Source organism: Excalfactoria chinensis, chromosome 3 (genome assembly GCF_039878825.1).
Source record: "Excalfactoria chinensis isolate bCotChi1 chromosome 3, bCotChi1.hap2, whole genome shotgun sequence".
Lineage (NCBI taxonomy): Eukaryota > Metazoa > Chordata > Aves > Galliformes > Phasianidae > Excalfactoria > Excalfactoria chinensis.
Window position 1 is genome coordinate 73,401,508 of NC_092827.1, and position 14,680 is coordinate 73,416,187.

General features: G+C 37.6%; 1 protein-coding gene across 5 annotated transcripts in view; it reads left to right on the forward strand.

Annotated features, from left to right (window-relative positions):
* The window catches only part of SPAST (spastin), a 32,894-nt gene that overhangs the window by 7,579 nt on the left and 10,635 nt on the right, over positions 1 to 14,680 (forward strand). For 3 of the 5 annotated variants that reach the window (XM_072332798.1, XM_072332799.1, XM_072332801.1), the window contains 7 exons: positions 8,398 to 8,585; positions 9,388 to 9,521; positions 9,833 to 9,926; positions 11,399 to 11,473; positions 13,104 to 13,175; positions 13,681 to 13,756; positions 14,324 to 14,415. In XM_072332798.1, the coding sequence (XP_072188899.1) occupies positions 8,398 to 8,585; positions 9,388 to 9,521; positions 9,833 to 9,926; positions 11,399 to 11,473; positions 13,104 to 13,175; positions 13,681 to 13,756; positions 14,324 to 14,415 (731 nt within the window). Of the gene's footprint in view, positions 1 to 2,482; positions 2,579 to 8,397; positions 8,586 to 9,387; positions 9,522 to 9,832; positions 9,927 to 11,398; positions 11,474 to 13,103; positions 13,176 to 13,680; positions 13,757 to 14,323; positions 14,416 to 14,680 lie in introns of all 5 variants that reach the window. The other 2 variants (XM_072332796.1, XM_072332797.1) reach the window with 1 other exon arrangement.

Genomic DNA, 14,680 nt, shown 5'->3' on the forward strand with positions numbered 1-14,680 from the left:
TTTCATGAGCCAGCAGGATAAAACAGGCTTAAAGTAGAACAAAATATTTGACAATTTTGTCTGTTTGAGAAACAAGGATGCAAACTGCTAAACTGAAGTTGTATTCAGTCAATCTAAGGGATGTCGATAACACAACTTAATTTTCACTTTATATATATATATATATGGGTTTTAACTGTCACTTAGAAGTACTCAGTGTTTGTCTTTCAAAGTGTGTTGGGTCATCAGCAAAAGGTGAAGATGATGGTATTGGCCTTTTGACCAATTGGTTGAAAGATGTATATGGCAAGTCAGTTAGATACTTTTCATCGGTCTCCTGTCTGGTAATAATTCTGACCAGGTGTGGACATGAGCTTTAACGGACACCTTTTGTGACAATCCTGCTTTCTTGGAGGTGATGGTGCTTTTGCTTTGGAGTTGTGTAATAACTGATTTCTAGTAAAAGAAAACATTACTTGGAATGTTGCATAGATAAAAGGACATCTGCAGTGGTGTTGATTTGGTAGGTTTATGCCAGTGTTGTATCATTAAGGAGAAATAATGAGTGAGATTCTCTAAACTGTTGTTAGCTTTCCCAGTTTATAGGAAGAAAGGATTAAAATGAACAGTGATAGAGTCCTTTGAATTCCCTGAGATAAAATTCAGTAGCTTGATTTATTTTTCTCTTTATTCTGGAGGGCTCTGCAGCTATTCTGTTATTGAAGAAAAGTGTAATGTGCCTTATTCAAATTGCATGTTAATATGTAACATGCTGGGGAGGAATGGTGTGAATTGAAGGTGGACAGCAGTTGGGTTGCTTGGTTGCTGTTGCAGTTCTGGAGTTCCTGAAGACATGGAACTGTTCTGGAAGTGCAGCAATCGATAAATATGGTAAAACCCCAATCTGAAACTGTAGTACTGAAGCAAATAGTATTTCCTGAATTCCTACCCAAGCCAATTGGTTTTATACTTAACTCACTAGGGGCTTTTTCTATGTATTTCCCACCTAGGCTGCATCATTGGGGAGGGAGTAGACTATTCTGCCTTCTCCTCCAGTTGTGCTGTGCCCACTGTGTTCACAGCCAGTCATACTCAGGGAATGGTTCTGAGAAATGAGATTTCAAAGCGTGTGCTGGTTTGCAGGTGTTGTTGTGCAGCCAGCATTCTTGGTTTGGTTTTACACTACCCAACTCTTCAGTGCTTTCAGCCTGCAAGAAAATAAACTGTGGGTGCATGTACTAATCTGGACTTTGTATTTTCATGCTTTCCTATGATTACTAACTTTTTCACTCTAAACTGCATCTCATTCAATTTAGACATTATTCTGTGGATATTAACACTTTATCTTTAAAACTATTGAGTGTAATTCTTGGGGAAGCTAAGAGGTGACTGTGAGCAGGGAGAAGAAAAAGAGAATAACTGTAATAGATGAAGTGAAATTAAGGAATTGATTTTGCTTATTGATTATATGATCTGCAAGCTCTGAATGGTGATTCTCCCTCTATCCAGCATGAGTGTTTCCAGCAGAATTCAGCTTCTTTTGTGTTAAATTCCTCTGTGTTGCCAGAGGACCCTCTCTCTTCTGCTAGGCTCCCTGTTTTCCTGCAGCTTCTTTGTGACAATGTGTACCTTGCTGATGGTTGTTTGCACCCAACTCTGCCCTTTTTTGTAGAAGCAAAATAAAGGTGGGAGAGCTTGTAAAGGGGCTGCGAAGTAAGGGCAGTGGTAAAAGCGGTATTGGTGAGCTGTACTGAATTAATGATCCTGAGACATAATTCTTGGTTTGTGTGGGCTGTAGCCTTACACCTCCTTGGTTTGTGCTTTGGCTCGTTTATCGTGACTGGGAGTTCTTATCTTTCTCCTTAATCTTTAATCTTATAAATCTTGTAATTGGATGTTTCTGAAGTTAATACTCTTAGAGAACACAGCTTGCATGACAATTTTATTGACTTATTTCGGGGCAATAATATTTCTAAATAGAAATCTTGAAATACATCTTAATGATATCTATGTGGCGTGTTCCTTGATTCAGCGAGGTTTTTGTGAATGTAGGTGAATGTACTGATTCAGCAAAACACTTAATGTGCAGAAAATTGAAGACTCCTTGCAGTTGGTCAGAAGTAAGGCCTTGGGGAGGACTTGTACAAATGGGTTATCAGCACAAATCTTAGTAGATGAAATTAAATTAATCCTGACCACCACTTTTGGCAAGCAACTGCAATCACTAAACTGGAAAGATTGCTTTAATGAACTCAGCCAGAAGTGGCTAGTTTTTAAGCAGTTTTCAGTCCTGTATGCACTGACAGCATTTTCTTACTAGCTTGCTAACTGTGTAGAATAGATAGAAATACTCCTTTTATTTTTAACCCGATATTAAATGTAACAAAGCCAAAGTTGACATTTGTGTGTTCAACATACATGAGTTTTCTTGGTTCATTTTTGTTGTTTTTTTTTGTTTGTTTGTTTGTTTTTGTCCTTTTCCCTCCTTCTTTCTACTGCGTAGAGAAGCTGCAGGCAGATTTGCAAATTTCCAAGCCGCAAATGGAGGTCTATAATGACAGTACTAACCTGGCATGCCGCAATGGACATCTCCAGTCAGGTGGGTTTGGCTCTACCAGCACCTAACTATTCAGGGGATATTTTCCAGTTTCTGGTGTGTTACAAGGAAAAATATACATTGCTATGTTCTGGCCCTACAAACCTTTTAAAAACCCATTTAGTATTTCTGGCTTTAAAGACTATGTAAATACATTCTATTCTTTCAATGTCTGTGACAGCGTTGTCTTATTTTGTAGTATGCAGTTCTGTCTTTAAAATGACTGTCCTTGCATCCTCTTCATTAAATTGAGTATTAGAGTTGGAAACTGCTTACGAATACTGCATTTCAGAAAATAAGCTGTTATACACCCAATAGAATTAAACCTGTTTTAGAAAGTGTCAAAAATGAATGTAGTTTATGTATTGTGCCTACATGAGCATCTCTTCTATTAGGATATAATAAGAATTAATGTACTTTTGCATTAAGTTCCTTTAAAATTCAGAGATTTAAAATCTGCAAAAGCATTACACAGTTAAGGTGGGGAGGGGAAGAGATGAGGGGACAACTGTGTTGTTTTCTTCTTTTTTTGTCATAGAAGTCTGCACTAGGAGTACTAAGCTCTCAGAAGCAAACATCTGTTTGTGTAGAAGTAGAGTTGCTGTGAGGTTTGTAAATTGTCTTCAAGCAGTGTTTTAAGCTGGCAGTCATAATCATGACTGCCATAATCATGGTCTAATTGGAAATTTATACGGTAGACCATGATGTGAGGTTAAGTAAAACAGTGAGCTAAGGAACAACAGAATTCACAGCGCTTGCCTGCTAGAGTAAAGAGCAGTATTCAGGTTTTAGAGTAATTATACTTGAAACTTATCGTAGACCACATGATTTTATTTTTTTTTTCCCATTCCATTTCTGGTTCTGAAGTCTTTTTCCAGCTTGTTTTTGTACGTTCTGACGTTTGAGGAGTTAAATTAGTGGCGCTGTTTTGTTCAGCACCTGTAGACCTTGGAATAGGGTATTTTTGTTAAAATGTAATTTGTCAAAAAGATTTAGTAAAAACGGCTCTCAGGTATAATTTCTTACTTAAATTGAATTTGAGAGCACATTATCTTAAATGATCCAGTACACCTCTTGTATTTTTACCTTACTGGCAGAAGATTGGAAGAATGAATGCATACATGTGTACATCCACATGAGAGCAGATAGCATGTTCCATCTGATTCAGTATGAACAGTTTTTTTTCTTAAAACCCATTCCTTCAGAGTTTTTGGTACCTTTTTGTCAATGTCTCAAAATTGGATGGTGCAGGAGGAGGTTAGCCTGAGCTTTCTTTTCTGTGAAGACTGTTACTTCTGTTACTTAAATGTGTTAGTGCAACAGCATTGGTACCTCCTGGAGACAAACGTTTTCCTTGTTCTGTGACAGGTGTCTTTATTTACAGAAACTTCTGTAACAGAATTGTTCTGTAGCAGTCATTGTTGGTAAGCATATAGAAAGTGGTATTAGTCAACTTAACTATGTGGTGTCATGCTTATGGTGATTTATGGAAGTTGGATGAGTGAACCACTTGTTAAGAACTGTTCTGCGAGGAGCAGAGAAACAGCTGTGAAGAGCATTTTTTGTTATTTTTGTTTTGTGTGTCTCTTCCACTGTTTGAAAAGATTCCCTTCTCATTCCTCCAAGGCTGCTGCTGGGGTTGGAGAATCTACAGGCTGTGTCAGATGGGTGCAGTGGAGTCTTCCTGATGGAACTTTACTAACAGGGAAACTAGCATTTACTCAACTATGTGACAACTGAGACAGGAGGAAAGAGCAGGCCATTGAAATAGTTAGGTACCAAATATCTACTGACTGATTACCTTGAGCAAGGCTTCTAAAGGCTTGTTCCATTTCTATTTACCTTGTAAAAGATACATTTCACATTCAGAATTTGTACAAGTCAGATTTACCCAAAGTACTGAACCTCTTCTGCAGCTGTGAGATCCCTGGAAGTTCCCCTAAGAGATCGGTCTGTTAGCAGCTGTGGCCATTCCTTAATAGGCTGTTGCTGTATGTGCTCTGTCTCCCTCTTAGTCTTGTTCAAAAGAATGTGTTGCTTCTGCAACTTGCTCTTAAACTACTGTTTCAATTCTGCTTTAATCTCTTGATCATCTTGCCATTGTGTTTCCTTAACACATTAGGATAAAGTTGGTATTTTCAGTGACAATTGTACTGGAAAGAATTAAACTACCTGGGGGTAGGAGGGCTGCTGTTATTGAACAGGCAAAGGTACTGACAGCCTGCAGGTTTGGATGTAAGCTTTGTTTTTGTACCTGTGTAAAGCATTTCCTGTGCTCTTCCCTAATTAGGCCAGGCTTCTTCTGAGTGCAGAGGTTTCATTAGGTGTGATGCACAGTCATTCACATATTTGATGTCAAAAAAGGGCTGCTTAGCAAAGGAATTGAGATGTAAGGCATGTTTTCTTTTATTTGTCTTTAACTTCTACACTCTTTTAAAAACTTTATTTGTATCTTAATTCTGCTTGATATTATATTCTTACATTTATAATGCATAATTTGTATATTTCCAAACTGATAGTGACTTGAGATTCTTGCTTCTTTCAAAGTGCTATTTGTGTCAGCCTTCTAGATTGATATACTTGATTCTAGCACAGGTGTCTGTGAATCCCTCCATTACATTTGTGTTCTAACTTACCCGAACAGCTAGAGGTTCTTCTTGAAAACGTATGTGATGAAAGTTTAGTAAAACCTCATTGTAGCAGTATATAGCCCTTCACTTGCAGGAAACTATACAGTAGCTTGTCTTAAGGGTGTCAGCCTTCATGTGGAACGTTATTTTATTCTTCCCTCTTGTTGTCATAGTGGTCTTAAATTAGATTTAAAAAGACTTAACTGGATCTTTTTTTTTTCTTCAGATGTGTATTTTCTGTTGTATTTTTAATTTCTCAGGTGTCACGGTCTTATCTCTAGATCTGTGTCTGTGACGGGGATAGCAGGCCCACTGGCCCAAAAAGGGAGGAAAAGGAATGAAAGGAGGGAAAAAAAAATGGCAGCAACGATCTGAAGAGGAAAACAAATTTAGTTTAATAGTTATAATAGCGAAAATACAGGTTAATTGGGATTGAAGCTAATACATCAAGTGAATGAGAGTTTCCTGAAAACTGAAGTTCTTACTCTGATCAAAGGGACAAAGGGGGCAAAAAGAGGCAGTGTTGTGACTTCCAGTCAATTTTGTCTTTCCCGCTGACCAGAAAATGGGAGTGAAACAGTCATGTCTTCTGGGAGCTGTAGTTCATTTCTGTTGACCTGTCCCAGAACTGCTGCCCATCCGTGGAACTGCAGCATTAACTCTTCAGTTCCCACTGCTCTACGTGATGTTATGATGTGAAATACCAATAACAGAAATAGTAAAGCCACAGCTTCAAGCTTGATAGAGAAGATTACTAATCTTGCAAAAGACAGCACAATATTGTTGTTATTATTAGTTACTCTAATATAGCATTTTTACATTTGTCAGTGAGATACGCTGTCACAAAGGCATTTGTCTTTCTTGTTCTTACCATAATATTAGTACTGCACCAATCACTTGAGTTTTATCTGTTTTCATTGGTAAGATTTGCTGGCGTGTCTTTAGTGGTAGGCATGGAATGGCAACATTTTCTGAACTGCCAAAATTGCATTCTTAAAAAAACGTTTATTATTAGGGATGATCCCAAAATAGAAAAGCAAGTAGCAACAAGATTGTTTTTACCACCATAATTTGGCAATAGCAGCTGTCTGACTTATGTGGCTCTACTTGGAAAGAAGAACAAATGCATCCCTGATTGGCATAGTTGTTCTGTCATCCCGGGTATGGAGCAGGTTCTTGTTAGCTACTGAAGTCTTCTGTTAAGTGTCTTTTATTACTTGACTGTACATACTTGAAAAAAATTCAGTGTAATCTTTGAAGATATTATTAGGGGGACTACCATGATTGTCAGGTCTGAATACTTGTTTCTTACAATTGCTGTATGTATTTTGCTCTGCGATACTTGCAGAAAGTATGTAGCTCTGCATCTTAAAGATTTTCATTTGTGTAAAACTCCGTAACATTTCTAGACCAGTGGGGTTTTTTGTTCAATATTTATTATTATTTTGAAATTGATGTCCACGGGCCATATACAGTACGTGTTCTTAGTTACTTTACATATAATCATGAATTTCTTTATAAAGCAAAGCCTCCCTTTGGAGGTGAAACTGAAGGACTGATTCTGCAGCACTTGGTGCTATCTGATAGGATTGACAATAGAATGTCTGTAAGCTCAGTGGTTTTGATTTCTGAAGGTACAAGTAGTGTAAATAATGATTTGTATTCAAAGCCTTCTCCTCTTTCCTTTTTTCAAGAAGCAAGTCATAATTTGTTTTAATTGTTTCTCTTTTCCATGTTGTGTTCTCCCCGTGCTTCCAGATTCCTGAAATAATCCTTAGCTGTGCAGTTTGTGTGGTGCTAAGAATTGCAATGTGTATGTGTTGCTCTTCGTAGATGGGGAAAGTTTTGGAAAAGCATGAGGACTGAGCAGCATCTTAGTGTGAAGGAGATGGAGAAAAAACTACTGTAGCTTCTTGAAACCTTCCCATATTGACTTTAAAACCAGCTGTGCAAATAAAGCTGAGAAATTAAAGTTTGAGTGTCAACTTCTGATTAAAATGGAGAAGTGACAATGTCGAGTAGGATTTTTAACAGGGTGATAAGCTACTTTTTGAACTTGAGCTTCAAAGTAAGAGCTCTCACTTGAAGAGCTTTTGACCTGCAAGTTGTGCAGGAATGGCTAAGTGATAACTCAGTTAGATCAGCTCTGGATCTTTGTGTGATTTAGTCAGGAAGCATCTTAAAGGTATAGTCAGTTGTATTTTTCAAGTTCTCTTGTGTTTTACATGTGCATCTTCCAATACTGTATTCCCCCAACGCAAAAAGACAGATGCTGTGCTCAGATTTTTAGCAGCCTGACCAGCCATTGTGCCTGCTTTTCACATCTTAGTCTGCGTCTTCTGTTCCACACCTGTCAGTTCTGAGTCAATGAACCCTGTTTCATCCCATATCCCATAAAAAGAATGTAGAAATCAAGAGCTTTTTGTTTACTCTGGACTGGAAATGTCTTTTTAGAGTTCAGTCACTTGTGGCCAAGGTATTAAGATAAGTTAAATCTGTCACCAGACCTTTCTGCTCCATCATGGAGGTGAATTGGAGCAAATGTTGAAGGAATGTGGAATGGTGTTTCAGTTCAGTGATGTGATATTATAAGATTTAGTTTGGACTGTGGGAAGCTGTTTCAGTGCTGTGCATTCAGAATTTATTTACCCCCTGAGGAATCTTGAAGTGGAACAGATTTGTAATCAAAAGGTTTTAATAGCTTATTATAGGTATAACTATTTGAGCTTTCCCAATTTAAAGTGTTCTGGTAAAGCTTCTGTGTGTGGAAGGTGCCAGACAGTGCCTGATAACATCACTTAAAGAATGAGTACTCTGAATCTAATGGCTTGAAATTCAGTGTTTTCTTATAGTGTTGTATATTGGAGTTCTGGGGAAGAAAAATATTCTGGCTTGTATTCTGTTAACTTCTGTCTTAGGAAATTGAGGGTGCCTTTCCCTTGCTACAGAATGTAGGTGTCTCCAGCTTTTATAATATGACAAAGTAGTCTTGATATTGAGAGCTCCTAAAAATGTGAAACTTAACTTTAAAGGAAAGTTACAGCTGATATCTCTTTAAATTAAACCTCTCTAAAAACTCATATTAATCTAATATGGTACTGTATTATGTGTCAACAATGCTATGTTTAATTTACAGTTGATGCTGAAGTTTACAGCTAAAAATGCCCCCATGACATTTGGTTTTCTTTATAGAAAGTGGAGCAGTTCCAAAAAAGAAGGATCCCTTAACGCACACAAGTAATTCTCTTCCACGTTCAAAAACAGTTGCAAAAACAGGATCCACTGGCCTTTCAGGCCACCATAGAACACCTAGCTACAGTGGGATATCAACTGCTTCTGTGTCTAGACCAGCAGCAAACCCTGCAACTTCTGCTCACAAGGTATGTTGTTGGTAACAACAGATACAGTGGTGTTTGCTAGGGAAATCAATGTAAAATCCAGAATGAGCTCTGTGTTTGCTGCTTTTATTGCAGTGTTGTGGTATGATAGCAACAGGGTTCTGAGGAAAATGAAACCACATCATAATATCATAACCACACCAAGAACAACTACAAAAAAGCAACCCAACACCTAAACTAAATCAAAAACATTCAGTCTTTTTTTGTTTAAGCCACTTAACCTAGACTGCAGAGTGGATTTTTGAAAGCAGGAGTCTTGTTGAGCGAGGAGATTTTAGTTGTAACGAAGTGTCGTAACAAATGATAATACACTGTTTTGAAAATCACATAGGATACTGAGGAAGACTGAGCCAGCATAAAAACAAACATTAATGACAGCATGTAAAAGATCTGAGGGGCTCCTACTCCACAAATGTAGGGTTTTTTTTCCCCCCTGCATTTTCTTTCTCCTAACGTGTGTGTGTGGGTTGTATTAAATGATTGGCTTAGATTGGAAGGAAGCTTAAAAATTCTAGTTCCGTGTTGCAACCGGACTGAAAAGCAATGATTTTTAAATGGTGAATGGAATGTAAAGTAAGTTCTGTACTATTAAGGCAGAAAAATGGTGTGTTTCTTTTGCACTGTTTCTTTCCCTTATTTTCCCACTTTGTCATGCTACCCCCATGTAATAGAGTAGAACACATTTTATGACATACATGTTTTGACAGCACTATTGTTTGTAGAAATCAAGTACCTGAAACAGTGTGCCTAAAAGCTGTTTTATATTCCTCTTCTTCCTCTCTAGGCTCCTCCTAAAAATAGCAGAACAAATAAGCCTTCTACTCCTACTCCTGCTGCTCGAAAGAAGAAAGACATGAAAATATTTAGAAATGTGGACAGTAATCTTGCTAATCTTATCCTGAATGAAATTGTTGATAGGTAAGTTTGAAGAAAAGTAGGCTTTTTGCTGCAGAAAGACAATTTTTCATTCAAAAAAAAAAATCTTTGTGCTCTCAGAATGAAATCTAATAATGCACATTTGTTGGTGTTTGTTGTTTTGTTAAGATAACAACAAAAAAACAAACAAGGAAAACTCAGTTAAGAAATGCTTATTTCTTGAAATGCGTAGCAGCCTAAGTTGTAGATTTCCTCAAAGTAGTTCTTTATAGTCAAATACATTTAATTAGTCAGCTGCAGCTGAAAAAGAATCTCTCATTGTTAGACTAATTAATATTCTATTTCTTTGTTAGTGGGCCAGCTGTCAAATTTGATGATATCGCAGGGCAGGAACTGGCTAAACAAGCTTTGCAAGAAATTGTTATCCTTCCTTCTCTTAGACCTGAGGTAAGCAGTTTGGTATTGTTATCACTACAGCAGGGTCAAAGAAATGGATTGTGCTTCACACATGAAGTGGGGATTCTGATAACCTGTCTTTGTTGGGTATGATAATTATCCAAGCCATTTGATGACAGCTTTCCTGGAAAAAGAAGTGTGTTCTTATGTGTTAAAATATTGTGATGAATTTTTTCACCTTCTGGTGTAGGTAGGATAAAGAGGCTGAAGTGGCAGCCTGAAAATTAGTGAAGCTGACTGATCCAGATACTTACATCTATGTGTGGAGATGTAGAGGACAAAGCCCAGAACTGAAAGAGTGAAACACAAACAAAGTGCTTCTTGTAATGAAATGCATGTTGGTTGGTCATCCTACAGACACCAAAAGCTATTTCTAATGATGGGTATTGTGGAAAAGAATGCCTACTGACGGTGGTCTTCAGATATGGTGCGCGTATGAGTGACTGCATAACTATTCCTTTTGCTTGTTTATTGGAATTATTAGAAGCTAGGATGAAGGAGTGAGTCTGAAAACTAGAATTCTGAGACTTTTGAACCTACTGAAATGTGATAGAAATAACTACAGCAGATGTGTGATAAGGGAAAGTGTAGATTTGCTTGCAGTGATTATAACAGAAGTAGTTTTGTGGTATAGGAAAGAAAATCCAATGCTGAGTGAGAGGGAGGAAGTTATCAAGGGTATGTTGGGAGGGTAGGTGGCAGATATGTAATATTTTAAGTAGTTTTCAGGTTAAAATGAAAATCTCCTCTAAGTTTTCCTTTTTATTATATTAAAAAAAAAGTCATTCTTCCACATGGAGTTAATAGGAGCACTGCTTTAACTCTCCTACAATGCATGTGCTTGTGCATGCACCCTCATATTTTTAAATGGAATTTAATGCTTTAAACGTGATAGACTGCTCTGTCTTGACAAATATATTTCTGTCTTTCATATTCATTTCATGTTATGTATGTACATGGAATGATCATATTGTAGTTTGACTGTTGTGTGAGAAAGTAGTGAGGTGCATTAGGGCAAGGTCATAATGAAACATAACTTCTCTAAAAATCTGTACAGTTGTAGAACTGTTACTATTGCTACCAGTCCTATCCAGTGAGTCTTTAACCATTTTCTTATGGTGTTAAATCATCACTCTTTTTTTCCTGTCTTTCCCCTCAACCCTGCCCAAGATTGAATGGCTTGCTTTTCCTTGTCATCACAGTTAGTTAAAGGCAGTACATAACTCTAGGAATTAAGCTTAATTGGTGGCTGTTAATGCTGGCAAGTCTATATGGAACATATTTTAGGATTTCTTTTGGTGCTTCATAAAATTATGTGGGGGGGGAAAAAACAACAACCCTCATTCAGTTTAAAGAAATTACTGTCTTGAGTCCGTGTAAAGATCTAACCAGGACCAGGTGTACACTTACTGTTTCTAACACTTCAGTTATTTTTGAAATTAACTTACGATGTATTCTTCAAGTTATTTACAGGGCTTAGAGCTCCTGCGCGTGGATTGTTGCTCTTTGGCCCACCAGGAAATGGGAAGACAATGTTGGTGAGGAAAAATTCTGCGTACATGGGTTGGTGGGCTTCAAATGTAGCCATTGGGGTGGCTGGCATTTAGGTTTCCAGAACTTCATTGTTTCTAAGCAGCCTTTTACGCTGCATAATTTTGAACTATTCTTAAAGTAGTGTCTTTTATGTAAGTTAGTTATATTCTGCTTTACTGGGAAGCTTATGGGTGTCATGTCAGGGTGTTGTGCTGTCAGTACAGTTGGAACTTGAGCCAGGACTTCTCCAACTGTATGTGCAGTAGAAATGCAGCGTGTTTACATACATCTAAATCTCTTGGACTACTTTGGTACATTTTGTTTTCTTGAAGTTTTAAAACTTAGTGCAACACAGGGGAGTTGTGTTGACATTGAAAGGGTTGGATTAAGATCACTGTGGCTTACACCCGGGAGCTTCTGACTGTAGATGAGTGTTGGCGAAGATGAAATGGTTGTGCTTATTGCTTAGATAAAGTAATATCCCTTAACTGGATACTTCTAGATTCTTAGCAGCAAAGGGGTTTTGATAATAAGCGTGAGTTTTGTAGTAACAAACCATATAGTGTCCCTGCATATGTCCTTGGAGTGTTGCCTTAATGTGAGAATGTGAAATGGTGCATTCTGTGGGCAGGGCTAAACAGTTTGCAGCTTAATTTTCTTCTGTGTCACAAGTAATATCTTAAACTGGTGAGTCCAAGTTTTGTTTTCTGAGAGAGGTTAATTGGTTGCGTGCAGCAGCAATTAAAACACTGTGTGCTCTCTACCAAAATAAGAGAGATGCAGGCGGTTTTTTAACCGGAGAGGAAGCACAGAAGCGAGGAGTTTTTTGCCTTCCACACTATGTGAGAAACAACAAATAAAAGCAACATAAAACAACCTTCTTGTTTTATGGTGTTCTAAGTACAGGGAACTGGAGAGAAATGGCTGTGCATCAGCCAGGAAACATTGTGACAGTGCAGCTGAACTTGGCGCATCCTCCCTAATCACATGGCATGCTGCAGATGCATGCTGCCTTTGCTGATCGTGAAGCTGGATCCGCTCTGAAGTCCTTAGTGGAAATACTGAGCGCTTTTCATAGGCTCTTCTGTTATGTTTTACCTATTTGGACATAATTGCTAATCAATTTGAAAGAAACAAGCAGAATAAAGCAATGCCCTACTCACGCACACAAAAAGCTTGCATGACCAATAGTAACTTCTTGAATGTGGTGAAGCTGTTTATGAAGAAGGTACTCTGAGTATGGTAAAGATGTAATTATAATGTGACTTGACTCAAATGCTGCTCTAAATTGCCTCCCTAAATAAGTTAAAATTGTTTTCAGTGCTTACTCATGATACACTGAAAAGAGAGAGCAGTGTAGGCTAGTGTTCTTTGGTGAGTAAACTGTAGTAATTGTAGTTGGCTGTGGAGATGTTGTGATTAGAGAAGTGCAAGGAAGTCTGGAAACTTCTGTAGTGGTTCTGCTGCTTCTCTGCTCCAATTTGTAAGTGTGTAAGTTGTCTTTAGCATTTACATGGTATTCCCTCTGAAGGAATAAGGATTTTGAAATGACTGTGGAAAACAATGGTGATAGCTGCAGAAATAAAGAGGAATCTTCAATGTGATGTTTTAAAAAGTGTATTTTTTCTGTCCTAGGCCAAAGCAGTTGCTGCAGAATCAAATGCTACTTTCTTCAATATCAGCGCTGCAAGCCTAACTTCAAAATACGTAAGTAATAGCTGTGAACTGCGTTAATGAGAAAACACATGGCTGTAACTGGGGCTTTTAAAGGCCAGGACTTCTGGTAAGTCTTTGGTGGACTGGTTCCATGTAGTGAATATGAAGTCTTCAAGGAAATGGTTTGTCAAATTAAGAAAAAAGTTTTGTGCTTGTGGTAACTCAATGTCACTGGATTTTTCCTATTTAGGATGGCATTGACTGTGACAGAGATGAGTGGTAGTTGTTGTTTTCCTCTCCTTTAACAAGAGTAAAGGAAGCATTTATAACTTAGGCACCAAACTCTCTTGATTTCTTAATTGCAATCATAAGTTCGAACCTTTCTTTTAGAACAGGAAGAACATTGCTGTATGTAATTCTGAACTAGTAATAATTCGAGTACATACCAGTGGATTGTGTCACTTCATTGACATTTTTTCCTGTAAGCCCTTATGTTATGAGTCTTGTAATAAATACTTTCTAAGTTCCTTCCGTAAGAAGTTTATTGTTGTTTCAGGTGGGCGAAGGTGAGAAATTGGTGCGTGCTCTATTTGCAGTAGCCAGAGAACTGCAGCCTTCTATCATTTTTATTGGTAAGGCCTTAAATGTTATTGACCTTTTCTTTACTTATTTATTTACTCTTTTAAACATATTGACTTTTTAAATTTGAATTACCTGGCAAAATATTTGGGGTAAATCTGTGGTGTAGAGCTAATGTCTTAATTATGACCTGCTGGCTAACCAGTAGTTCCAAATACAGTACATCAGATTATTGTTACTGTAGTGCTAGCAGTGAGAATTAGTGCCATCAAAACCATAACAGGCTGTACAACATTTACAGAGCAAGTCCTCCTTGGTGTTAAACTACAGACATGAAAATAGGTTTTGCTTGCCCTGAAGTTCAGTTTATTACCCAGCAGGATTTTTTTCTCCCTTGTACATAGTATTAAATGCTTAAATAGCAACACATAGCATGGTAAACCTATTCGGAAAAATAAACAAGCTTTTAATCTGTGCTTACACATTAAAGATAATGGATCTGTCTGTCTCTAAAGGGGAAAAAAAAAGATTAGATCTTTCTTTCTGGAGTCCTATATTAGCAAAAGAATTTAAGCAAATATGAAGTCTTTAATGTATGTTCCTTTTCTTTTTTCTTTCAGATGAAGTTGATAGCCTTTTGTGTGAAAGACGAGAAGGTGAACATGATGCGAGTAGGCGTCTAAAAACAGAATTTTTAATAGAATTTGACGGTGTAAGTATCTAGCCTAAGTATTGCATGATTTTAGGTGAGTGGGCTAATGTCATGGGTGCCAGTACAAGCTGCAGATGGAAACAGGATTTGGCTGCTAGGACTTACCTTGACAGACAGTGTGTGTTTTGTTTTCTGTTTTGTTTTATTTTTTACTTACAGATGGTAGTACTTAGCAAATCGAGTCAGGCAGTGATAAGGGAGCTGTGAAAACAAAAACCACTGTTACTGAGGTAGAGTGATAACTGAGGGACAGACAGAGTTGAAT